Below are 27,778 nucleotides of genomic sequence, written 5' to 3'. Positions count from 1 at the left end.
TTAGCTGCCCCAAGGATCCTTACAGTATATTTCTAATATTGATGAGAAAATAAGAACATTTTGTCTAGTCAGAATATCCAGCCAGACATCATTGAGTTAGAGCAGCAATGGGCAAACTACGGCCCGCGGCCGTATACGGCCTGGCGGACCTTTTAATCCGGCCCGCGGAGCTAGGCTCCCGCTAGGCTCCTCTCACAGTCCGCCCTGAAGACCGGTGTTGCATGAAAATTTGTCTCCTATGAGGATCTGTCCCCCTCGACGTATCTGCGCATGTGCCGGAGATCGCCGATCGGCTGCTAATGCCTGAAACTGGCACATGCGCAGATACGTCGAGGGGGACAGATCCTCATAGGAGACAGATTTTCATGCTACACCGGAGCGGCGCAGGAACACGGCGAGAGGAACGCGTGGAGCAAAGGTAAGTGAATTGACACAGGGGGGACTTGGGGACTTAATATGGGGGATGAATTAATATGGGGGATGAATTACTATAGGGGATGAATTACTATATGGGGGATGAATTAATATGGGGAATGAATTACTATGGGGGATGAATTACTATATGGGGGATGAATTACTATGGGGGATGAATTACTATGGGGGATGAATTACTATAAGGGGGATGAATTACTATGGGGGATGAATTACTATATGGGGGATGAATTACTATGGGGGATGAATTACTATGGGGGATGAATTACTATAGGGGGGATGAATTACTATGGGGGATGAATTACTATATGGGGGATGAATTACTACGGGGGATGAATTACTATATGGGGGATGAATTACTATATGGGGGATGAATTACTATGGGGGATGAATTACTATGGGGGTGAATTACTATATGGGGGATGAATTACTATGGGGGATGAATTACTATGGGGGATGAATTACTATATGGGGGATGAATTACTATATGGGGGATGAATTATTATTGGGGATGAATTACTATGGGGGATGAATTACTATGGGGGATGAATTACTATATGGGGGATGAATTACTATATGGGGGATGAATTACTATGGGGGATGAATTACTATATGGGGGATGGATTACTATATGGGGGATGAATTACTATGGGGGATGAATTACTATATGGGGGATGAATTACTATGGGGGATGAATTACTATATGGGGGATGAATTACTATGGGGGATGAATTACTATGGGGGATGAATTACTATAGGGGGGATGAATTACTATGGGGGATGAATTACTATATGGGGGATGAATTACTATATGGGGAATGAATTACTATATGGGGGATGAATTACTATATGGGGGATGAATTACTATATGGGGGATGAATTACTATGGGGGATGAATTACTATATGGGGGATGAATTACTATGGGGGATGAATTACTATGGGGGATGAATTACTATATGGGGGATGAATTACTATGGGGGATGAATTACTATATGGGGGATGAATTACTACGGGGGATGAATTACTATATGGGGTATGAATTACTATATGGGGGATGAATTACTATGGGGGATGAATTACTATATGGGGGATGAATTACTATATGGGGGATGAATTACTATGGGGGATGAATTACTATATGGGGGATGAATTACTATATGGGGGATGAATTACTATGGGGGATGAATTACTATATGGGGGATTAATTACTATGGGGGATGAATTACTATATGGGGGATGAATTACTATATGGGGGATGAATTACTATATGGGGGATTAATTACTATGCTTACTATGGGGGAATATTACTATACTTACTATGGATGACACATACACATCATTCATCTACTCTTGGTCCGGCCCCCGGGTCCAATATATGAACCCATTGCGGCCCTCAAGTCAAAAAGTTTGCCCACCCCTGAGTTAGAGTATACACCACTGGTTGTAAGGTCATTCCTTGTCTTGGTTTGATGGTCTGAATTTCTGTTTCTAAGCTCTATGTCCATAGCTGTGTACTTCTTTCTTTCCTTTAGAACTTGTAGTACATAATCCCATCTAAGACCATCCGTCTTCTAGATATTAGATGATCTTCTATAATTCAGAGCAAAGTAGAAGTTAACGTTCCTGTGAAAGGAATCTAATAGTAAGAGCAGCATGTTAGTTATTTATCTACATCATAGTTTATCATGGAAAAATTCTGTTCAGTTAAACATTTCATTTTGAGAATTCCATTTTGATCTTGAAGAAATTATTTTTTAGCTTTCTAAGACCATTTCTGTTACACCGTGAGCAAAATAACCATGCATGAACCAACTTCAGCCATTCCAAAATATAGAATATGAAGGGCCATAACTTCAACTTTCACTCAGTTATTGATCTAATAGAATGTTGTAGATCATTTTCACTGAGTTGAAAAACATATATGATAAAAAAAACTTTTCTTTTAATCAGGGTTCTGATGGAGAGCCTGGTCCCCGTGGGCAGCAGGGAATATTTGGAGCAAAAGGAGATGAAGGTACTCGTGGATTCCCAGGATCTCCTGGACCTATTGGATTGCAGGTGAGATAAGAAGGACTCCTTGTGTATAAATTCAGTAAACTTGGATATGGCAGGACTCTCATGCAAAAATGTTTCAGGACCAAAAATGATATGATACAGAAAATAAATCACTATTTTTCTATATTACCTCTTGTTTTTATTATTTGTAATATTGATTCTGCTTCAGTGTATACAATTGTTTGCATTTAGTTACCTCAAAAGGGACCAAAATGCTGTGAGACACATTTATTAAATGGAGACGAGCGGCAAATAAATTATTGATATAGACTGTCAATTAGTTATGTTTTAACAAAACAGTTAGAATCCAGTGTGTTCTATACGGTATAATTAGGGGAACTGTATCTCTTTATACTTGTTACCATGACATATCAGAATATTGTATCTTTAAAAAGTAGCTGGTAGACCATTGCCTGTACACTCTCACAACTCACATAGTTGATTAAGCCACTTACCTCCAACCCACTTGTCAGTGCTAGCAGAGAGGGTTATGACAATAACAGAAAAAAGAAAGATGGGAGTCTACCTTTAATTAGGTGTGTCTGGTCCATCTAAATTAGGGACGTTGGCCTGTAACCCCCAAAGCATATACAAAATATACACAACAAGAATGTGGATAAATAGATGGTTACTTATGGGCTGTATACATTCTATATAAAGGTTAATATTTTATTGTTGTTACCAAAGTTATAATACAAAAATTATCCAAATTGATAACATCTCCAAATTCACCACCAAATTTCAAATGACAACATCAAACAACATCACTGTCTATCCAGATCACTCTCACTCACATCCCTGTGGCTTTCTAGCTGTTAAAATGTCCGTTCCTTAATTTCCCAGAATATCTGAAGTGGTCAATTCATCCAACTGTCTCAAATTGTTTGTACTCCTAATAGGTCACAGTGGGGGTTATTTACTAAAACTGTATGGTGCGAAATCTGGTTCAGCTCTGAATAGAAATCAGTTTCCAGGTTTTATTGTCAAAGCTTAATTGAACAAGCTGAAGTTAGAAGCAACAGATTCTGACTGCTCCAGTTTTAGTAAATCTCTACCTTAATGTCCAATACTAGATGACTGTATACATATGTACACATAGGAGTTCTCAAAAAGTCTTAGGGAGTTTATATTTTGCAGAGACTATCCATAAATACCCACCATACAGAAATAGTGTATACCTTGAGATCTGCAAAGGCTACACATCATTATGATGGTATATACGTATAATGGCTTCCTATTTAGAGCCTATAGAAGCCAAATATACAGTACCAATGCCTATGGGTGTATGATAGCTATTTGAATGTCCATGATTTATGGGTAACAGTGCTGGAATATATGAACAGCTAGGTCCCCCAGGTATCTATGCAATGGGCCAATCAGTCCCTGGCTCTTTGTTGGGGCTCATCCCTATCCCCATTGGTGGCCCCCACATACACGGAAGCATGCGGCATCAAAGGAAGGGTGTTGGACCTCCAGGTTGACTAAGGTAATGTATTTCACCTACATGACTCATTGGCTTTGCTATAGGAAATATATGAGGGGTCCAGAATCATGGTGATGTTGTGTGACAATGTTATAATTTTAAGTTCGATGGTGGATTTGTAGATATTGTTATTATCGGTCTGTCTAATATTTGTATTATAACTTTGTTAACAGCAATAAAATGTAAACTTTAATAGCTATCAGAGAGGGTCCTTCAAGCATATGCACACTGATGTGCTTTCTCGGCAGGAAGCATAGCATACAGGCACAATTGATTTGTATGAGACACCCATATTTATTTTTTGAAGCTGAACTCCAGGAATTCAGCTCCTTTGTAAAAGGTGAAGGCACATTTTGAGTTAAGTCCAAAACAAGGTGCATAACATCTCCTGGACTTATCTCAATTATTTATATCTGAACGATTTATAGTACTCCCAGAAAGTGGCTATTGCATTAATTTCGGGGGCCTGACACTGACCCTTCTGATCTCTGCATGTTAAACAGTACAGTTGCTGCATCTGCTATGTCCACCTCTCCCCTCCTCCTGCCCAGTCACAGAAGCCTTGATATTATGTGAACACATTTAGGAAATACAAAGGCTTCTGTGAATGAACAGAGGGAAGGGGTGGCCATAGTTGCTCTGTGTGCTTCTCCCCACTCAGATCCCGGAGCAAAAAGCCATTCAGATGTAAATAATTGAGAGAAGTCTGAGAGATGTCATTCCCCTCGCTGCATTTAACTCGTAGTGTGGCTTCACTTTTTACAAGGTGGCTGAATTCCTGGAATCTAGTTTAAATTTAGAACATATGTAAAAAATATTACTACTTTTAAACATTCTGACAAGTTTGCTGTAAAAAAACATAATAAGAAATCAACACACCGTACTAACAGATAGCTTCACTTTAAAATACCATAGCTGTCAACTATAACTTCATAATACTTTAAAATAATACACTGAAAAGGTTTGTGCTACAAAACTAATTGATACAGTTACTTTAACTGATGTGATAATTCAGGCAGCAAGATATGTACATATATTGTATTATATATATTTGAAAAACACATGCTCCTGTATTGCAGGGATTACCAGGACCAGCTGGAGAGAAGGGAGAGACTGGAGATGTTGGACCTATGGTGAGTGTACACATGTACAATGCAATATAATTTCTTCCACTTTTTGTTAGAAAACATTCTTACGATAATTCCTTCTTTCTCAACATAGGGCCCACCCGGACCACCTGGACCACGTGGACCTGCTGGCCCATCTGGAGCTGATGTGAGTGTTTGTTTCCTACAAATTCATTTTCTGATATTTCCCTTATCCACATGATCCAAACATTTGACAGGTTTCCATAGATATAAGACTATGATTACTGAATCTAATATTGGTTGGATTGGCTGATGATTTCATGTCTAATGGCACCTGAAGATATCATTGACCAAAAGATCTAGGAAAGGGGGGAACAGTAAGGAAACATGTTGGAAATCCTGGTCTAAATCTCTGTTGTTTTCCCCATAATAAGCCATTATCGGAGGTAATGTGCTTTTCCCTGCACTTTTCATTGCCCCACAGCTACAGGTGACCTACAGCTGACCAAGATGGATGGTCATTCAGGCCATGCTTGCATGTCTGACTATCCTCTAATGTCTATGGCTAAATGTAAAAAAAACCCCAAGAATTTAAAATTATGGCCTTCCGAATACATGCATATGTACCAACCTGATATTTTTAGAATCATCACACCATCACACTACTTTTAATTGAGTTTCAAATTGTCTTCAAATTACTAATACTGTTTTCTGAGCTTATTATTAAGCATTGCTCAAGTTATCGTCTTTGTTTCCTCACTTTTCATTATTCTTTTGTATCATAACAATCTTCTATTGTCTTCTACAGGGTCCACAAGGTCCTCCTGGTGGAATTGGAAACTTGGGACCTCAAGGAGAGAAGGTAAGGTCCTTTTATATACACATTTCAGGAGTTCTCATTCAATTTGTGACATAATTATGGGGTGTATTAAATTATATTTATGCAATGCAAACATAAACAAACAGTCACATGTACATTTGTGAAAGAAACACTAGATGATCATCAAGTTTATTTTTTTCAGCACATACAAGTTAGATCTCAAATAGAAGTCTCTCAAAAAAGAAAATTCCAAATCCAGGTGTTTCCTGACCAGTGGTCAGCTATGGTAGCAAAACGTTAGTAGATTTTTGTTTTGTAAAGTGTAATTTTGCACATACAGAATCAGTGTCAAGCATGGTGGGTTACTTTGATGGCTTCAGGATAGATAGGGTAGGGTAGCTCATAAAACAGTGACAATGATAACTGATTATAACCAAAGGAAGTGTGAATGAGAAATGCTGCTTTATGCATAGGATACATAAAAAAGGGTATAGTAACTTTATATTTTTCACTTTAGGGTGAACCTGGTGAGACAGGTGTTCCTGGTATCCAAGGAGAACCTGGACCTAAGGTGAGCTTTCACTTATTGTTTTGTCTTATGGATATACATGTCAAATTATATGTGATAATTCATTGCTTAGCACCACACAGCTTAATGAATTATTAGGTATACTAATGTCACCTTTGAAATATTTTTTTGGTTTTTGCCCTGTAGGGACCACGTGGAGACAGAGGTGAAAAAGGAGAGTCTGGTCAACCTGGTGACCCTGGACCCCCAGGTGGAAAAGGACCTGTTGGTGACGATGGACCTAAAGGAAATCCAGTTAGTATATAGAGGTCATCTCCACATCTTAGAAATAACTAGTAATTGAAAGACTTTAGTTAAATAATTAGTGTACTACAGTGGACCTTCCAGTAGGTTGAACGTTTAACCAATGGTTGAGACAAATACAACGACATACACGTTTAGCAGACCAATGCAGGATTAGATCTAAGCTTCCAGGTCCCTGTATAGATTATCTGCTAGTACCTCAAGGCTGTAGTTAAGATAAATAATTTTAGGCTAGGGTAGAATGATATGAGGGAACTTCTTCACCCCTCAAAATTTACAAACTGTGAAAACTTTCCCTTATTTGGTTTCCCTCGTCTGTCTACCTCTGGATATTTGTGGCTGAATTCAGCTAGAGAACTGTAGGTGAAGGGAGCGCAAGAATTGTTTAGAGGATCAGAATGCTCTTCATAGATCAAGAAGCATGAAACCATTCTCTTGAGTGGTCTTTATAGTTGAAAAGTAATAGTTCTGCATATAACGTCAACCCATATGTCAACTGTCAACTAATAGAGCGTTCTAGCAAAGGCTTTTAGTAAAACAATGCAAGAGGTGGAGTTTTTACAAAAGAATATCAACATTCAGGTGTGCCTAGTTCAATATGGTGTCCACATACTGTCCTGTCCTCCACTTTTTTATACTCTGCATTTGGGGTGTTTCCAAAGATTACATTGTAGTCAGTTGTCAGTTATGCTCTGCAAGGGGATTTCTTGTACTTTTTAATTGTAGGGTAATCTGATTGAATGCATTTTAGAATCTTTTATTTTGGAATTTAGTAAACCTTCCACTTGAAAATGAAATTCTGTAGGGTTAGCACTAAAACACATTTATAACTGTGGTTTAACTATTTTTCTGTGAGCAGTATACTGTAAATTCATAGACATTAGGTGATTGAGGCTCCTACTTAGTGCCCAGTTACCAAATAGGCAGAGCAGGCACTGACCTATGGACCTCACACAGTTTAAAGGCCCCATGTCAAAGGATCAAAATAATTTTCATTTCATCTTGAAAGAAAATTACAATGAAGATTTCTTAAATTGTTTACAAATAATAGAAAAAACAAATCAGCTCAAAGAAGAACTATATATTAAAGACTCTATAGGGAAAATACTATTTTCACATTATAGTTATTCTCTTAAAAGCTCACTTTCTTTCAGAACTCAGTTTGTAAAAAATTTTGGTGCAACCTACGTACGTGTAATGTACAGTAGTAATGGTCTCCATTTAGCAGTCGAAGTGCACACTATATAATTCAATGTTATCCCACTAGAGCGTGCACATGAAAAACCTCCAGAAGCCTGCGAGGGGGGAACCAAGGTCTGCCTGGGGGCCTCTACAGAGTTTAATGTGGCACTACTCCTTCTGATCCATTTTCGCCAAATAAACTGTTCATGGAAGTCCAGTGGTCTTATAGATAAGATTGCAAAGGAATGGATCATCTTTCAAAGAGCCAAAACTGCCTAGCCATAAAGCTTGCCTTAAACTGCTATCATCATCTTTGAGATTGATTGATTGATTGATTGAATGATTTATTTCTTTATTTATTTCTTTATTTATTTTAGGGAGGATCTCTTTATTAGAGTGATATTTTAGCTTAGGCCAAGCAGTTCGGACTACCTATGCAAAAGCCTTTGGCAAGTTTCATTGACTCTTGTGTAGTTTTTCTATACGGTATATAAAACATATGTAAGAGATTCACTTTGCCCACTTTAGATAACCATAGTAAATACAAAATGTTAACTAATAACAATGCAAAAGTCCTTTAAAAACAAAATGGGTATAGGTCAACATAGTATACATACCCCAACTGTATTATTATTATTTTTTTGTGGGATAGTCATGATTTTTGAAACCCTCAAGGGTGGTTTTGTGAAATGCACAGCTGAGCCTATGTTTAGTTATATTTATTCAGTTGTGTTTAATATGAACATTTTATTCTAGTGGACTCAGATCTTCAGATGACCTCAGATTACTTTTAACTATCTTTGTCATTATTCAGGGTCCTGTAGGTTTCCCTGGAGATCCCGGACCCCCTGGAGAGATGGGACCTAGAGTAAGTATGGAGACAATAAATTTAAAGTGTCTATCAAATTAATTCAAAGTTGATTTTTAAGGAATGCAAATGACTTATCTGTGATTTCTTAAACTGAAGATTTGTCGCTGAAGAACATCATCAGGGGGCTAGGGAGGTTAGCTGTCATAGTAGTACTGGAAATGAAAGTATATAATCCTTTTGGGGTAAAACAGAAGTAAAGACTTGGGGACAGGGATTAAATATTTCCCACTCTGCATTAAACATTTTTTAAAGTTCATTTTAAAAGGAAACCCCTAATATTACAGAGGTTATTAATACACTGGCTACTTCTTTCTACAAATTCCAGTAGCCTGGCTGTCTCTGGCTTTTACTTTAAAACACTGAGCTGGAAAACGTATGCAGATCAAGAAACTGGAGTGGAGTCAAAACTCCAATCTGCATACCTGATTCTAGAACAACACAGAAAGTGTTGGTGTCATTGGGTCCGCATGACAGACAGAAAACTAGTATAACCTGGTAGTAAAGGTCAACAGTGGACACCTCCATGCCTCCTCACTACAGGATTCCTTTAAACATTGTACTTCAGTATGGATTGAAGGAAGTTGAGAGATTGAGCTACTAGAGTGCAAATACAGTGCTGTCCCTGTGCAGTTTCCTGGATAAGTAATGTTAAAGGAAGCCTCTGTCTACCAAAGAAGCCTTCAAGAGGCCTTATCTAACCTATGGACCATTGTTTAGAGTTGTGTTTCTGTTTCAGAAGCAATGTTATTATGTCCTTTAACATCTTCAAAGTTTAGTCATTCGTGTTTTTTTTTTAACACAGGGACAAGATGGTGCAAAGGGTGAAAGAGGAGAAGATGGAGAACAAGGAGAGGCGGTAAGTAAACAAAAGGAAACATTGAGATATTGGGAAAAAACAACAAACAATGCATTAGGTACCATTTATAAAAGAGAACCCATAACCAATCAACAAAAACACAATTTATAATAAGGTATACATCAGTTATTTAATGTATAACAACTGATTAAACTCACATGCACATATGATAATGAACCAAGAATATACTGGATGCAAAAAGCTTTTGCAGACTCTACAGCTTACAGAGGTGAAAATGACAAACTATTAAATTGTATTTTATAATAAACATTTAATAAGATATATTCATGAGACATCTGTCTATGCAATCCTTGATATAGGTCTTAATGTTTTATGTTTTGTTTATAAGTATGATCTCCTAATTTCTTTAACAGGGATCTCCTGGTCCAACTGGTGAGAATGGACCCCCTGGACCTCCCGGCAAGAGAGTAAGTATATACTGTATTCTTATATTTTGTGAACTATTTGTCCTGGTGGTAGTCATCCTGATCAACGACCTTTGTCATTTTTATATCTTCTGGATTTGATACAAGAATCCCACTAACAAAATTAAAGATAAATACAAGATAACCTCTTTTTTAACCTACCTTTTACTTTTCCTTTGATCATCTTGCTTTCCTGTTTTTTTGGGTCTCACAGTTTGCTCATCTTTCAGGGTCCTGCTGGTCCACCTGGCCCTGAAGGACGTGGAGGGGAAAAAGGAGCTAAGGTACCATTCTGATATTTTTAAGGTCCAAAAATTGTAATCAAAGATTTGTAAACATGTGTTATTTATAAAAGGCTTTTTCTTACCTTTGAATAAAATTGTTTTTCTCATTGTGGCAATGGTTAATTTCAGGGAGAGGCTGGAGCTTTGGGACCTCAAGGAAAGACAGGAGCTGTTGGACCTCAGGGACCTGCAGGAAAACAAGGTCCCGAAGGACTGAGAGGCTTGCCTGGTGCTGTGGTAAGTGAAATGCTTCATAAAATGTGTTTAGACAATACTCATTGGTAGAAGTCAAACAATGTATGAGTCACCCTTAATAAAAACACAAAAAAATGTTAATTGTCAAAATATGCCTACATGTTACTAATCTTGGCTGCCTGCTCGCTGCTTTACAAAACTTAGGCTTAGCTCCACTTAAATTCCCATTGATTAATATGACTTTATTGCACTTTCATTAAAAAAAACAAGGCACTGATTTATCCAGGACTATCAGAGTATGTGCTTCATTTGAAAAATGAGAACAGGCAGTTGAACTGGACAATAGCTCAATTCCAGTTGGTTTTACTCCACTTTTTGCTAATTATCTGATATTTTTGTTCATATTTTAAATGTCCAACTTCATTCAAAGCATTTTCTTTTATTTTGGATGGACCAGGGCAGGGTTATAATCTTTGTTGGGCTTTTTATTGCCATCTGCCATCCAAGCTGGAAATCACTTTAGTAGGCACCTCTACTCCAGTGATCTCTACTTGCTTCCTGTGCTGATCAGCTGCCCTGTTGCATTATGAACACAGGAGATAGGCTGCTGGACATGGGAACCATTCAGTGAATGCTTTGTATATTCTTAATGAATTCAAAACATTCTCTGATTGGATGAGGTGGAGAGTGTGACATTATTGCCCCTCCTCTCTATCTTGTTCAATCAGAGATTGCTTTGCATTTACTGAGAAAATGCAAAGCGATCTCTGAATGGCACCTGTGCTTAGGAAGGTTTGGAACCCCCATCAGATTTTTATATCTGTCTGTGTCCCTGTTGCTGATTTTCTCTCACTTCCTGTCTGGTCAGCAAAGCAGTAAATGAAAGTAAATGCATTTAGTGGAGTCCTGGATAGCAGTAAAAACCTAATAGAACTTTTAATTCTTTCCCACTCCATCCAAAACTAAGGAAAGCAATTTAGGCTTTAGGTGGTAGTTGAATCTACTATTTCTTCAGTACACCCACATAGGGAACCAGTATAGCTTTATTGGTCTCTTTTTTAGTTTTTAGTTCAAGAAGCATGTTAATAATGCTCATGCTAAGTGTTCCATGGATGCTGAGCTCCAACTCATATAAACATATAATTTATGGTCTTCTACAATAATTTGAAAACTGTTACAAAAAGTCAGTATACAAGTCAAATAGTCAAGACTCACATAAATAACTGATTAAATTAGTCTCCAAATATTTTATGTCATGGCACTCAATTTACCAGAAATAACCGTGTTTGATAAAATTACGCTGATAGTTTAAAAGCATGGAAGCCAAAAGGTTAGGAAATTAATACTCACACCTATCAATGAAAACACATGTTCTTTGGCTCTTTAAAGGCATCTTCTGGAGTATACCATAAAATGACTTTATATATAGAAGTAATTAAACACTTAATTGATATAAGATGAATTATAATTGGGAATATGGTTTTAATCAAACCTGTGCTATGGCTAAGCTAGCCAAGAAAAGAGTGATGCTATATAGCAGACATCATAATGGTTCTACCATTTTCAGGACTCATTCAGAGGAAGTAGTCCAGCACAAGCATGGTGTACACTTGTACAGTGTTCTATTTTGGCCACAATTCAGTGCTATACACATCTACCAGACATTAGCTCTGTCATGTAGGGGACAAGAGGGGGTAGGTATTGGTGAAGTGACTGTACCAAGAACTATGAACACACTAACTTTCATAAAGGCAGAATTTACATTAAATATTTTAAAAATTCATTATTTTGTTATTCCATATTGACAGGATAAAGTACATAAAGTTTTTCCAGGGTGATCTTTCAAATGCATTATGAGGAAGACACATTCAAAACTTGATCATTGCTATGTAGGACAGAAAAAAAGATCAAACATAGCAGAGTTTCTTCAGGCTGGTCATGATGTTAGCATGTGGCCTTTTAGTATTGTCATTGTTAATAAAGTTTATGTCATTCAGCAGAATATAAAAAAGGGGGGTAAGTGTGGAATGGATGGCAAAGAGAAAGAAAAAAGGGAACCAGGGTGACAGGAAAGAAACTGCGGGAGAGAAGGAACCACTAACCAGGAAGAGACAGAGGGACTAAAGGAAAGCGCCCCTTTCACACTCCTTCTCCCCAAGGCCCCACTGTCAGTGTGTAGGTTGGGAATCCATGTGGATATCTAGCCAAGTCCCATTAATAATCTCAGATTGGGTCGCAATGTATTCTTGATATCTTTGCATGAAGCAGAAATCATTTCAGTAGAACCAAGTGGAGTGAAATTTTTCTTCCCTGCGTTTCAATGAGGTAGTAAGGTCTTCCATATGGTTAAAAACTGCTGAGATCAACAGGCCTGTAGAGGAGAGTTTAGAACTCTTCCACTTCAGACATATGCATGATCTTGCTTCATTGAGGTGATGAATATGTAGGGAATTTTTTTTACCTGGCCTTGGGTAGTGGAGTCAAGAGAAGGGCTGTGGAATTGCCTGTTAGTTCTATTCCCATGAGTTGCTTGATTAGTCGTTGAATGTCTCTCCTTGAGCACTTACATCGCCAGCACCAGGGAAAGACCAAGGGAAGATTTTATTTAGAAAAGTGGAGACTCTGTAACATCTGGTCATAATTTTGTATCCGGATTCTTGGACTCCGCTATGCATTTACTTTTTTGGCAGATCAGGTCAATGTCTAGTACTGAAACAGGTAGAAGTAAGTACCTTATGATGCCTATATCATTCTTGCACTGACTGTTTTAATTTACTTTTAATTTGTGCAAAGCACTTGTATAATCCTTTCTAGAACCATAGAAGCTACACATCAGAGCTATCAGTGGTGCTAGGTGAGAAATTATCAGTTAAAAAGCAAAGTCTTCCCAGCCATACCTTAACACCTAGAACCACTCAAAAGTCAGTAGATGCATACAGCACCTTATCCACTCAATCTTAAAATGTATTCAGTGTGGTATATTTAAGAAGGTGTTGAAACAAGTTTCTGGAATGTTGGCAGTGTGAAACTTTGTTCCTTTACAATTTTTTTCTGGCTTCTTACGTTTTTTAATTGGATCTCTTTTTTTAATATTATTATGGTCATTTTACAAAATACAACCACCAAGGCACAAGGGTGCACACTGATCACAATTGCGCTATGAATTAGCCCTGGCTCACACTCGTGTGGTGCAGCACATCGCATGTGATTCGCACAGGAACTGCACCGCATTCCTGTGCAAATCACAAGCCAATTCTGTGCTGTGCAATTTGGGCCATACATTTTATATGGCTCACATTGTACCGCATCCGCACCAAAAATGTGCAGGACCTTTTTTTGGTACGCACTAGAATCGGATCGCATGGGTATTCACACCTATGCGATCTGATTCTGCACATTCCACCATGTTTTGCGGACGGATTTCGGGGTGTTGTTAACTTAACATACACACCCGCAGTGGTTCACATGAACGGGGTGCGATTGTGATGCGGTGTGGAATTCGCACAGAAACCGCTGCGAATTCCGCACAGCATCAGTGTGAACCCGGGCTTAAAGAACAAAGCATCCACTGATCATACTGAATGTATGCATATTTTGATTGGACAATACATGTAGGAATTCATGAATAAATATACAAGAAAATGTTGACCAACATGTATAAGTTCCAATGGGTCCTGACTCAAAAGAAATAAACAGAATAAGCATCCAACCATGTTTTTAAATCACATCTTTCAATCATTTTCTTTTTCAATCACTTTTTTTTTTACCAAAAAGTTCCCCTGTGTATCATGTTAAGCAAAGGACATTCTGAACATGAAGAGTTTAGAAGCTATCATATTTCCTGCATATATGGCCATACATATACTGTAGATTGCCAAATGTGATTATTCTGGAGGTTTAGCACCCAGGCCGAGGGAACACTTATGTTAGGCCCCATATGAACTCATCTACTATCCATTTCAAATGCCCCATTCACATCAAGATCTACGTCTTCTTGGACTGCATTTGATCATCACATCTTCATACATGATTGCCAAAATTTGAAGAGATGGACTGTTTGAGGGTAGCCATCTGGATCACCCCAGTCTATTACTGTTTTGAAGACCTCACACACATTAACTGTGTTTCAGTTCTGGCCTTAAACCCATATGATCAAGACTGACCTGACAGAACTGGTGTTAGTCATTAGCTATTATTTGGAATCAGCTTTTTAATCCCAACAGTGACATTACAGGATCCCTCATTTTACCATTGGTTCTTCATAGCCTGTCAGTAATCAAATTCCAACTTCATTTATTTATTAATTTCCAGCAATGTGTTAAACTGACTGTTTTTTTGTCCCATGTTTCCAGTTTTATTTTCAAATCATTTGATTAACAAAGCTGAGCATTTGGTCAACTACAACCATAAGAAAAAATGTACTGAGCTTGATTTCATACTAAAAAACAACTAAACCACAATTTTCAGAGCATTGGAAATATGGGCACAGTTTGAAAATTAACATAAAGGGTGTATAAATTGCTAAACATAAATACATTCATACATCTCCTTTCATTACCTACAGGGTGAACAAGGTCGTCCCGGTGCAACAGGTCAAGCCGGACCTCCAGGTCCAGTGGTACGTGTGTTGTCTGAATGTCCATGTCCATACTGGTATATTAGTATATATTTCAGGAGAAAATAATTTAAATTGGCTTTTTTCATAGGGACCTCCTGGGTTGCCAGGCTTGAAAGGAGATACTGGAGCTAAAGGAGAGAAGGTAAGAACCTAATAACATGATGTGTATGATATATGGAGTATACTTAGATGTCATGATGATAAATGATCTTACCAACATATGTTCCCTTCTTCCCTCAGGGTCACCCAGGACTTATTGGTCTTATTGGTCCAACTGGAGAGCAAGGAGAGAAAGGAGACAGAGGCCTTCCAGGACCACATGGGACAACAGGACAGAAAGGAGAGCCTGTGAGCAATTCATTCTCATTTCAGAGGAGTCATTTGGTATAAATGCACAGTTTTATTTGTGTTTGACTCTGTCTCCCTTCCTTCCTTAGGGTATTTCTGGTGTCACTGGTCCTATCGGTCCAGGTGGATCTGCTGGCCCCCCTGTAAGTTTCTTGGTCTTATATTGAAAAGTAATTTATTTTAGAGAGAAAAACATATTGTTTAGAGAATGGATTGGTTTTTCACATCCAATGTAAGTCTTAGGTTATGTGAAAATATGTTTTTAGGGTAACCAAACAGGCTTTGACCACCTCCCAACATCTAACTACAGATGAATGTGGTGTAATCATGGAAAGGATACACCTAAAACTGTACTCTATTAAAACATGAAGATTTCTCATTTAAAATGGCTCTGGTGACACAGCCCAACCTCTGATAATTATATCTTTGAATTTATCTTGTGCACCAAGTTGTCCCAAAAATGAAATCCCTATAGTCGTTGCAATTTCAGAGCACCAGAATTTAGAAAGCAACCATACAGTCATTTTTGAATCCTGGTTTGGCCCAGAAAACATTCCTCCTTTAGAGAAGTATCATTGCTACACACTAAGAGACAGTCATCAGTGGAGGCACACTACTTCGCAAGTCTCATTGCAGCCCCACACAGTGGGTAAACCAGCCTTGTGCCTGCATACCAGCAGATGCGTTCAGACTGTTTTTTGCCTTGCGATCTGTTTCTGAATTTAGTTACAAATATAGACACTGATCCATTTCCCTCTATCTGAGTGCACTCCAGCCACACACACATTGCAGCATCAAAGGGAAGTATAGTCATGTGACAAGAGCCTGCAGTTCTTACCAGAAACCAGAAAGTAGACTGCTGAATATGGATGAATGGCTTAGATGAAAGTTATTATTATTATTATTATTATTATACAGTATTTATAAAGCACCAATAGTTCGCTCAGCGCAGTACATTACAAAGGGGGACAGAACATGTGACAGAACAATACCAATACAATGCAAAACATGAGGGGATTGAGGGCCTTGTTCTTTCGAGCTTACAATCTAGGAGGGAGGGGATGGTGGCACAGGAGGAGATAGCTGTGGGGGATGGAGTGGTAGGAAGAGTGGAGGAGGTCGCAAGTTAGCAGGGGGTGGAGTAGGCTTCCCTGAAGAGATGGGTTTTCAGGGTGCGCCTAAAGGAGAGGAGAGTAGGTGATAATCTGATGGTTTTGGGCAGGGAGTTCCAGAGGATGGGTGCACCCTGGAGAAGTCCTGGAGGCGGGCATGGGAGGAGGAGACTAGGGAACTAGAGAGAAGGAGGTCTTGTGAGGAGCGGAGTGTGCGTTAAATTGGATTGACTTTCTTTCTTTAGCACAGTTGCAATGCCTTATGAGTAGTAGTTCAGTGATTTCCATTACTTGTTGCATGGATGACAGAGATGATGTAAATGCATTATATTTATTTATTCATGTATTACATTTAAATATTTCTTTAATGCCTATATCCTGTTTAGGGTCCTCTAGGTCCTAAGGGAGCTAAAGGAGCCACGGTGAGTAATTTTTTCTTGCTTCCATTTTATATGGATCAGGTCTAGATTTCGTACATCACAGCTTATGAACGCTATACTTTTCATGTTGTTAGGAATGGTACACTAGTATGCTACAACTACTGAAAGATATTCTAAATACAACTATGTGTGTTTTCATAAATTCTCTGTGTTCTTGTCTATACCAAGTTATCTAAATTTTTTTTGCTGGCACACAGGGACAAGCTGGACCCAAGGGACAGAAGGGAATACAAGGTCCTCCAGGTCCTCCGGTAAGTGAAACTTTGTCACATAAATATAATTCTCCCTCAGAAAAGTTGTGCATGTGAGACCTAGGTCACACCAGTAGCATATGGTATATCTTATCACGAGAAGTTAAGTTAGCATATTAATCCAGTAACTAGATTATGATCCTGGATAGTGCCTGGACAAAGGTGGTGCTATTCTCTGGGAGAGAAAAGTAGCTTAAAGCATTGTCAGGGGGATTACTGTAAGAAGTAATAAATACATTAAACATTTTTGTCTGAATTTGTTAAAGTGATGCTAAATTGTAATTTGGCTGACATTTTAAAACAAAATATACAGGATTTATATACTGCCAACAGATGGTACGGTTACAGTACAATTCAAGATAAGAGGGTTAGGGCGGCCCTGCTCTTGGGAGCTTACGGTCTAAAAGGGTCCAGATCTTTTTGGCATTAAAGCTGTTAAGATATCAGCAACAGAAGGTGTGCACTGTTTTTATTAAGTTGGACTTGTATTGTACAGTGCATCTAGAAAGTATTCAAAGCGCTTAACTTTTGCCACATTTTGTTATGTTACAGACTTATTGCAAAATTGATTAAATTCATTTTTTCCCTCAACATTCTACAAACAATCCCTTATAATGACAACGTGAAAGAAGTTCATTTTCAAATTTTTGCAATTTCTTAAAAATAAAAAACGAAAAAAACACATGTACAGAAGTATTCACAGCCTTTGCCATGACACTCAAAATTGAGCTCTGGTGCATCCTGTTCCCACTGATCATCCTTGAGATGTTTCCACAACTTGATTGGAGTCCACCTGTGGGAAATTCAGTTGATTGGACATGATTAGGAAAGGCATAAACCTGTCTATATAAGGTCCCACAGTTAACAGTGCATGTCAGAACACAAACGAAGCCATGAAGTCCAAGGAATTGTTCGTAGACCTCTGAGTCAGGATGGTATCAAGGCACAGATCTGGGGAAGGGTAAAGAAACATTTCTGCAGCATTGAAGGTCCCAATGAGCACAGTGGCCTCCATCATCCGTAAATGGAAGCAGTTTGGAACCACCAGGAATCTTCCTAGAGCGGGCCACCCGGCCAAAATGAGCAATCGAGGCAGAAGGGCCTTAGCCAGGGAGGTAACCAAGCACCCGATGGTCACTCTAAAAGAGCTCCAGCATTTCTCTGTGGAGAGAGGAGAACCTTCCAGAAGAACAACCATCTCTGCAGCACTCCACCAATCAGGCCTGCATGATAGAGTGGCCAAACGGAAGCCACTCCTCAGTAAAAGGCAAATGGCAGCCCACCTGGAGTTTGCCAGATGGCACCTGAGGGACTCTCAGACCATGTGAAACAAAACTCTATGATCTGATGCAACAAAGATTTAACTCTTTGGCCTGAATGCCAAGCATCATGTCTGGAGGAAATCAGGCACCGCTTACCACCAGGCCAATGCCATCCCTAAAGTGAAGCATGGTGGTGGCAGCATCATGCTGTGGGAATGTTTTTCAGCGGCAGGAACTGAGAGACTAGTCAGGATTGAAGGAAAGATGAATGCAGCAATGTACAGAGACATCCTTGATGAAAACCTGTTCCAGAGCGGTCTGGACCTTAGACTGGGGCGACAATTAATCTTTCAACAGGACAACGACCCTAAGCACACAGCCCACATAACAAAGGAGTGACTACGGGCCAACTCTGTGAATGTCCTGTAGTGGCCCAGCCAGAGCCCAAACTTGAACCCGATTGAACATCTCTGGGGAGATCTGAAAATGGCTGTGCACAGATGCTCCCCATCCAACCTGATGGAGCTTGAGAGGTACTGCAAGGAAGAATGGGAGAAATTACCCAAAAATAGGTGTGCCAAGCTTATAGCATCTTATAGCAAATGACTTGAGGCTGTAATTGGTGCAAAGTATTGAGCAAAGGCTGTGAATACTTATGTACACATTTTTTTTTTGGTTTTTTACATTTAATAAATTGCAAAGATTTCAAAATGAACTTCTTTCACATTGTCATTATGGGGTATTGTTTGTAGAATGTTGAAGAAAAAAATGAATTGGGTCCATTTTGAAATACAGCTGTAACGTAATAAAATGTGGCAAAAGTTAAGCGCTGTGAATAATTTCTGGATGCACTGTGAATAGGAGCATTAAAGTATAATCGTTGTGTAGCATTGTAAAGTAAGAAGCAGAGCCTGCATATGAAATTAATAAATACCGTTGATTCCAAGTACATACGTCTGTGAATAATTATTAAAATATTTTGTAGTAAAATGTACAGTGCAAAATCTGCTTAAACCCCTGTACAGAAACCAATCAGCTTCCAGGTTTTTTTTCTATTGTCAAAGCTTAATTGAACAAGCTGAAGTTAGAAGCTGATTGGCTACCATGAACAACTGCTCCAGATTCTAAGTGCTCCAGTTTTAGTAAATCTTCCCCAGAGTGTGTTGGATTTTATTGCTAACTGTTCATGCATCCTCAACAGGGCCCACCAGGGGAGGCCATCCAGCCACTGCCTTTCCAGATGCCCAAGAAGAATAAACGTTCCATTGATGCCAGTCAGATCATGGCAGAAGAGTCGGCTGTAGAGTATACTGATGGCATGGAGGAAATCTATGGATCTCTTAATGCTATAAAGAAAGACATTGAGTTATTCAGAGCACCAAAGGGTACAAAGGAACACCCGGCTCGGACATGCCAGGACCTTCAATTGTCCCATCCAGATCTTCCAGACGGTATGTAAAAGCAAGGACAGGCTCAACAAGGGCTAAACTTCATAGGGGTTTTATAAGCAAAGTTTTATGTAATCATTAATTAAAATATAAAAAAATATGTTTTTTTTTAGCTCTGCAGATGGGAGAGGTCTTCTGGCAGTTTAGGACCAACATTATTCTATTTCTCATTGAGTCTGTGGGAAGTTTGATGGGTAGACTTCTGAAAACCCCATTTTGGGCTTCAGTTTTTTCTGTTGTGACACTTCAGCACTGGAGATATTTCTACATTGCAGCAGAAGACCTAAATGTGAAATTTAGTACAGCACATAGGTTCTTCGACCGTACAACATGGCTCTGTTAGTTCATGCTGGTACTAAGAACATGTAAATCCCGCAGCTTACTTAAGTTTTCCTAAATTAAAAAAGATCCTTGATGCTACAGCACCCCCTAACACCTAGAATTTATCTAAATAAAAACTTTCCGGTGAAACTAAGAGGGAATTTTCTCTGTTTGAAAGAATATCTCTTTTAAATGAGACACAAAAATAGGACCTTACAAAAGATCCAATTACTCAATCCAAAGAAAAGAAATGTTTTAAATAAAAAGAAAATGCTTTATGTAGTATATACTTTTTTTCCCAAATACTTTTTTTAACAGTTTACAGTCCACAAAATCGCTCCAACGTAACAACCTACAATCTGGCTAAGACATTAATATCCTTATATACACATAAATATGAAGGGGTCAAAGCTATAAGTGGTATCAAAACAGTACTACATTGCATCCCTGCTGTCATGTTGCAATAGAACACATCACAACACCTAATACTTTTCTGACTTAAGTTGCTTTTTCCTACAGTGAGGCATAATTTACATATAGTATTGACATAAACCATTGAAACACCGTTTAGAAACTCACACCGTACAACGTCCAAACGAAATGTGCCAAAATTATGCCCACAACATTTCGTGCTTTCCTTCTAATTACGGTGTCATATAATTCTTGTGTTTTAGTACCCACATATCTCCAGGCAGTGACCAAAAACAAAAAACAGCTAACATTGTAGAATACGCAAGGACACAAGAGCTATAGGGGGTAAACCTGAAGTCTGAAGCCAAGGGTCCAAAATCTTATTGAATTTAAAGGGAGTCTCTCGCTGCCTCATAAGTTGTTTCTCATTCAACAAGGTGGAATTAGCATTCGTCTGCCACTCCTCCAATGTAGGGGTGCGGATGCAGGCCACTTTAACAATATGCATTTGCATGCCAAGAACAAGAGCCTAGTAATAGCGGTTCTGACCTAAAGTGTATAAAGCTCCTCATCCAGGAACCCTAGTATATATGTCATGGGGCCAGTAGATACTTTAATTATTTACCTGCATGAGTCCTAAACACATAACCTAACCTCCTAGCACTTAAACCTTAATCTGTGGTAAGTTTATCATTTTAGGATAAATTTAATTTGCTTTCTTTAAATGTATTTCTTTTTAAATGGAGTCATATATTTTTATTACCATTTTTGAACTGGGTTGAGATATGGAGCCTTTTACTGAGCTTTTTTATGCATAGTAGACAAGGAAGGCCTGGAAAGCATGTAAAAGGGATCTCTGTGCTCTGTGAATTTATAAGTAATATTTCATATTTACTTGATCAGAAATACATTAAAAATGTTGGTGTTCGCACTTTCCATAATAAAAAAAAAAAATTCTAAACATTCCCCATACGAAGCCAAACACAAGACAAACCTCTTGTTCTGTATACTTACCTTGTCCTGTACCAGAAGCAGCCAAGCAGCAGAATTGTGAAAGCTCCAAAACTGAGCCGTATTACATAAAGTCACACACCATAGTTAAAACTCCCTCTTGTTTTAGGTGAATACTGGATTGATCCTAACAAGGGCTGTGCACGAGACTCCTTCAAAGTCTTCTGTAACTTCACCGCGGGGGCAGAGTCTTGCATCTTACCCAGCAAGCGCATTGAGAAGGTAAGTAGTATATTTTAAAAGGGAAATCATAAAATATTTTTGGTGTGCATTTATTGTAAGTCACTTTTGGAGTGCTGTAAAATAATTTTAATGTTACTTTCATGTTTTATATGTTCAGCTTTATTCATTATTTGCACACATTTTTTTAAATATTCCACTGGAGGCAGGGTAGATAAACCACTACAAATCCTCTGGCTTGTTGCTTAATGGCTGCTGAGATATGATATCAACCATACAGGGGGTTAATTGTTCATTGAAGCAGCCAAATCAGAAAACTGCATTGTGAGGAAGAGCAGTAAAAAGTAGTCACTGGGGGAGATTTACTAAAACTGCAGGGTGCAAAATCTGGTGCAACTCTGCATAGAAACCAGTTAGCTTCCAGACTGTACGCCAAAGCTTAATTGAACAAACTGAAGTTAGAAGCTGATTGGCGACCATGCACAGCTGCACCAGATTTTGCGCTCTTCAGTTTTAGCAAATCCACCTCTTTGTGTAGCCGAGTCTGCATGTGTACTAAAGAAATATACCTGACCATATAGGACATATATAATCAATTATACACATGAACAATTTTTTGGAAGGTTACCAGTGATTGATAAGATTATTTACATCACTTTGAATTATATCTGAAAAACAAATTAAAAGATTAAACATTCCCTTTAATGAATGGACAATGCAGTGCTCAGCTAACAATGCACTTGCCGACACAATCCCAGTTCTGTCTGCCAGCTCCTCCAGTGGTCCATTCCCCACATCACACACAAAGGCAGAAGGAATGAAAGAGGTTGCACTCTAGAATGAAATCCACCATAGTAGTTTTAATAAGAATTTGCTCCCTTTAATGGTGATTGTTCAGGTCAAAGATGTACAATGGTGGCTTACTAACTTTTCTTTGTCACTTAGGTGAAGATGTCTCCCTGGAGCTCTGAAAAGAAAGAGACTTGGTACAGCAAATTCAGGAGTGGCAGTAGGGTAAGAGAAAAATAATGCTTCAGAGATGCTTTGCACATTATCAGCAGTCCGTGATTACTCCAATGATCTTTTTAAAAAGCTGTAACGTGTATGTGGGTAATTTTGCAAACACTATTATATCTCTCATGAATACTTGAATACAACACGTGTTTCTCATAAAATTGCCCATTACATTTCCCCTTTATTATTCATTCTGCCTCCATTCAGAAGAATCCTTTTCTTTATCTGCACTTAAAGTATGCTTGAGCTGCTAAGATCTGCAAGGTTTCAACATTTTCTGGTCATGTCAGGTCTAAGCTTACCTACTCTGTTTCCTCATTCATACATTTCATTGGACCTTTCTCAAACTTTTTACCCCATAAGAACCCCTATCATAATTTTAAAATTTTTGGAAATCCTTACTAAAACCAAATCATCTAGGATCAATGGGAAAAAATGCCTCTTACATTGGTGGTCAGTAGGAGGAATGCAACCCTTACAGTGATGGCTGTCTTTACAAAGCGTTAAAGAGCTAAGTGGTTTTGTGCTACTGGCATTGTCAAGTGATGTTGGCCCTGGCACTATGCAGGGTCATCATATGAAATGTTAATCAGCTACAGCATGAGGAACCCTTAGCAACCTTTGAAGGAAGCCTAGTTGAAAGTGGCAACTCAAATGGGCTGCCTCAATGGCCTATAGAAATGTAGGCAGGAGGGAGTGTTCAAGCCTAGATACTACCTGGAGGTTACATAGTTACATAGTTAATCTGGTTGAAAAAAGACACAAGTCCATCAAGTTCAACCAACAGGGAAAATAATGAAAAACAACACACTCAAACAGAAAACCTCCATATGCACAACCCAATACCCATAGTTGATCCAGAGGAAGGCAAACAAATCCAAATAAAGCATGGCAAATCCAATTTGCTCCAGCAAGGGAAAAAAATCCTCTCTGATCCCCAAGAGGCAATCAGATATTCCCTGGATCAACTGGTGGTGTATAAGTTTTGCTGTTATTTATCCTTGTGATCAGAACTGCATTGTTCCCCACACGTGATAAACTCTTTGCTACAACACAGTCGATCTCCAAGAGATTTTTACTTTTGCACTGTGCATCATATTGATTCTTTCTGTTGATGTTCCCTCACTGGTGTTTGTGTATCATTTTCTGCAGTTCTCTTATGTGGACTTAGATGATAATCCCATTGGTGTTGTCCAACTGACCTTCCTTCGCCTCCTAAGTGTGGGTGCTCGCCAGAACTTCACATATCACTGCCATCGCTCTGCTGCCTGGCACCTAGCCTCAGGTGACACCTATCAAAAGGCATTGCACTTCATGGGCTCCAATGATGAGGATCTCTCCTTCCACACAAGTCCATACATCAAGGCCCTCAGAGATGGCTGTGCGGTGAGTAAGGGGGAACATAGGATCTATGTACAGAAAACAACATTGGTTTTATTTATAGATCCAAGGGTATCAATGGGGAACAACCTTCTTGAAGTGTTGACTATGAGCATTGGTGCAGAGGGTTAGGACAGTGGGGATCATAGTTATCATTAATAGGGACTGATTTCAAATTATTAAGATGCCAGTTGTGAGTTTGTAGGAGAGCAGTCTCTTTACTCAGGAACATTCTGTTCTAACTTCTATTGGAAACTATTTAAAGTAGAAGTCCAGCCTATTATTAACTATGCTTAAAACTGCTCCCACCTCCCTTCTAAATCCTACACTAACTACCCTGTAAAAGGAAGATGCACATACTTACCTATTTGGAGAGCGCTCCGGTCTGGTCATGTGATCTCCCTAGCTGCTTGCTTCAGGGCAGAGCACTGACAATGGATGGAATACCTGGGCGTTTATGTCATCTATAACCTTATTATGGGGCATCCGTTGTTGGCTGTCCTTCCTTTCTCCTGAAGCCATTTGCTGGGAGACAGTCACGTGACCAGAGCACAACACCCTGAGAAGAGGCATGTACAAGCATCTTCCTTCTACAGGGTAGTTAGTATAGGTGTTAATGGAGGGAGGGGGGGGGACATTTTAAGATTATTTAGCTCTAGGCCGCCATTAGGGAGTCTTAGACACAGCGGTATCTACATAATGTTCAACTTAGGGTTCTTTCGCACGTAGATTTAGCTTCTTTGATGGAAAAATACTAAGAAATGCCAATGGGCACTATAAATACTTACAGGAATTAGCTACTAGAGTAATACTCGACTCAAGGCCACCCTTGTTCTCAAACTCCAGCAATAGGTGCAAGAGCATGCCTTGGCTTTTCAATGCCTATATCGCGAATCCATGCAAACTTTATTACTTGAATGTCCTCTTGCAACCTGACAGTATTATTCTATTATTTGCACCCTTTTGGTCTGTTAAATATACAATTGCAAGAGTTTTGTTATATTTGTTTAAAAAGTGTTAAAAATACCTGTTGTTTCTGCCAGAAATCCAGGAAACTCACAACTTTGTGTGCACTCTAGTTGTTATGCACTTAAATTTCAAGCAGTGTTATCATATTGTGAAGTTTACGTCTCTAACCTACAGAACACCTCCCTGCTTTGTATAGAGATGAGAAGAGGGGAAAGTGTTTAGTCTAAATTAGGTGTAAGCAACCTAGCATGATAATGGTGCTATTCCATAGATAAAGTGATAAAGTGCTGTCACCTTAGGACAGGAAATTATTTATTGGCAGGATCACTGGGTGCAAAAAAGGGGAAAAATACCCACCCCCCCAAAAAAAAGAAAACTGATGAACCCCCCACATCTAAAATCCGGTAAGCTGCATTATATAAAATCTTTGTTCTTGGATTTAGGAACTTGGGCCCAGAACCATATTTAATTACATGTTATGAAATATATAGACAGATAGGGGTAAGGGTGGCTAGTGCAGGACTACTATATGACTAATAAAACTCTCACCTCAATGCTTTCTTCTCTCTACTACAGGCAAGGAAGGGCACAGACAAGACAGTATTAGAGATTCACACACCCATTGTGGATCATCTTCCTTTGAGAGACGTTATGTTCATGGACTTTGGAGAACCCAACCAGAAATTTGGCTTTGAAGTGGGACCTGTATGTTTTCTGGGCTGAGGCAAAACAAAACTAGAGACATCCCCCCTACCCATTTGTATCCCTTTCTGAAAATAAAAAAGGAGAAGCAACCCCTCCCCTTTACTTCTGTACACCAATATTGAAGAAGCTCAGCTGAGGAGCAGAAAGATAGCCCCTCCAGCGAGGTGGAACAAGAGACCAAAAGAATCTGGTCAACACGTGACAATGACCTATAGCTGGGCGGATCTTCTGATGACCAAAGAAAGAGTTTATCATAGACTTCTTAGCTAGAATTATTTGAGGCTTTTTTTAAATAAATGGTAAAAGAAACACCATTCCCATACAGAAAACATGGTGTTCATGTCCTATGTCCTACCGAAATCTACACAGAGGACATTGAGAGCCACTTCTTTCACCCATACAGAGCTGTCTCTTTCTTTACATTTTCTTTCAAGCTCTTTCGTCTCCAGTATTTAAAAAAAAAAAAAAAGAACACATGCAGATGCGTACAAACAGGACTCTTGTTTTTTTTCTTCTGTGGATATAAAGATTTAAATTTTATTTAAAAAGTAATAAAATTTGTGATAAAGTTCCCCTTCTGCCTGGCACACGAAAAACGTGGGAAAAATGTTTTTTGGAAACAAATGTCCTGAACAGACAAGAAGACGAAATTATCTGTGAACAAGATTTCACTATGGTGCTTGGAGTAAAGCTTATTTTTTGACCAACAAGATTATATATATAACAAAAAAAAAAAACCTCACAGGTGCTCAGAGTATTACTGTGTAATGTTTGTAAGTATTTTTTGTATTGTAATATATAATCTATAATTTTGCTGCTTTTTTATTTTTTATTTGTTTTTTTTTTCTACTCTTGCGCATGTCCATACATGACTTCCTGCCTGGACAATCAACTTCCTGTCAGCGTCTGTCCATTGTGTCCCCTCTACCACCTGTTAACTGCCACTTCCTGTTCCCTGGCCTGCTCTGTGTCTACCGTTTCCTCCTTTTTTTATTTAAATAAATGATGTGCAAAAGGTGAAATCCACAGAGGAATAAAATGGCAGGATGGGTGCATTTTTTAAAGGGGGGATTTGGGGAAAACAACGTATTACTGGTTTCACATTTCACCATGATTAACCCTTTCCAAAGAGGGAAAAGTCTTCTGGGTAATGCCATATTTATGCATCAGGCCTGCAAGAGAAAGTGCTGTCTATTGGATAAATAAAGAGTCATATGACCTTATGACACTTACTACATGGCAGGCAACTCTGGTCAGCAGGTGAACTTATTGGAGTACAAAGTATTAGTAGGTGCTCCAGTGAAGTCACTTCTATGGTGCTTTACAAATAGCAGCCCTGGGCTGTTGTGGGTCACTAGGCAAAACAGTTACAGATTGGTGTCTGGGCTCAGAAAAGGCTTTAAACACCCAACAGGTCAAAGATCACTTTACAGGCTTGACTTTGCATTTACTGAGAAACCCCTTCTCCCTTTTAAAAATTATTTGCAAACATTTTCCGGATAACTTTTTTAAAAGGGAATGTACAGTAAATTTTCAATGGGTACATATTTTAACTACTTTTGCAGTAAATTCCCATGTGTGACTTTTACATTTTCATGTTTGGTTTTCTTTGGTTTTCTCAGATTGTGAGATTTAAAGATGACCCACTGGAGCCTGGGTAGATTAGCTGCTACAATAACTCCACCTAATTTCGTAATTACAGTTGGGCTATTAGCCATACAAGGAATGCAGTGTTGTCAGTAAATCAGCTGACTCATTGGGGGGGATTTATTAAAACTGGAGTG

The 27,778-nt window shown here is 38.8% G+C and overlaps 1 protein-coding gene across 9 annotated transcripts in view; it reads left to right on the top strand.

Annotated features, from left to right (window-relative positions):
• LOC149441566 (uncharacterized) overlaps positions 1–27,033 on the top strand; it is a 179,739-nt gene extending 152,706 nt beyond the window's left edge. For all 9 annotated transcript variants that reach the window (XM_089657170.1, XM_089657162.1, XM_089657161.1 and 6 more), the window contains 22 exons: positions 2,384–2,491; positions 5,051–5,104; positions 5,193–5,246; positions 5,868–5,921; positions 6,397–6,450; positions 6,595–6,702; positions 8,708–8,761; positions 9,567–9,620; positions 9,995–10,048; positions 10,276–10,329; positions 10,459–10,566; positions 15,089–15,142; positions 15,231–15,284; positions 15,383–15,490; positions 15,580–15,633; positions 16,989–17,024; positions 17,240–17,293; positions 19,757–20,006; positions 21,856–21,968; positions 22,872–22,940; positions 24,093–24,326; positions 25,866–27,033. In XM_089657170.1, the coding sequence (XP_089513296.1) occupies positions 2,384–2,491; positions 5,051–5,104; positions 5,193–5,246; positions 5,868–5,921; positions 6,397–6,450; positions 6,595–6,702; positions 8,708–8,761; positions 9,567–9,620; positions 9,995–10,048; positions 10,276–10,329; positions 10,459–10,566; positions 15,089–15,142; positions 15,231–15,284; positions 15,383–15,490; positions 15,580–15,633; positions 16,989–17,024; positions 17,240–17,293; positions 19,757–20,006; positions 21,856–21,968; positions 22,872–22,940; positions 24,093–24,326; positions 25,866–26,012 (1,929 nt within the window). In that variant the 3' untranslated portion in view covers positions 26,013–27,033. The remainder of the gene's footprint in view (positions 1–2,383; positions 2,492–5,050; positions 5,105–5,192; positions 5,247–5,867; positions 5,922–6,396; positions 6,451–6,594; positions 6,703–8,707; positions 8,762–9,566; positions 9,621–9,994; positions 10,049–10,275; positions 10,330–10,458; positions 10,567–15,088; positions 15,143–15,230; positions 15,285–15,382; positions 15,491–15,579; positions 15,634–16,988; positions 17,025–17,239; positions 17,294–19,756; positions 20,007–21,855; positions 21,969–22,871; positions 22,941–24,092; positions 24,327–25,865) is intronic.
• The last annotated feature ends 745 nt before the right edge of the window (positions 27,034–27,778 follow it).

The sequence above is a fragment of the Staurois parvus genome, unplaced genomic scaffold (assembly GCF_062004578.1).
Source record: "Staurois parvus isolate SC_StPar_1 unplaced genomic scaffold, SC_StPar_1.0 ptg000973l, whole genome shotgun sequence".
Taxonomy (NCBI): Eukaryota; Metazoa; Chordata; class Amphibia; order Anura; family Ranidae; genus Staurois; species Staurois parvus.
This window is presented reverse-complemented; position numbering and strand designations above follow the sequence as displayed.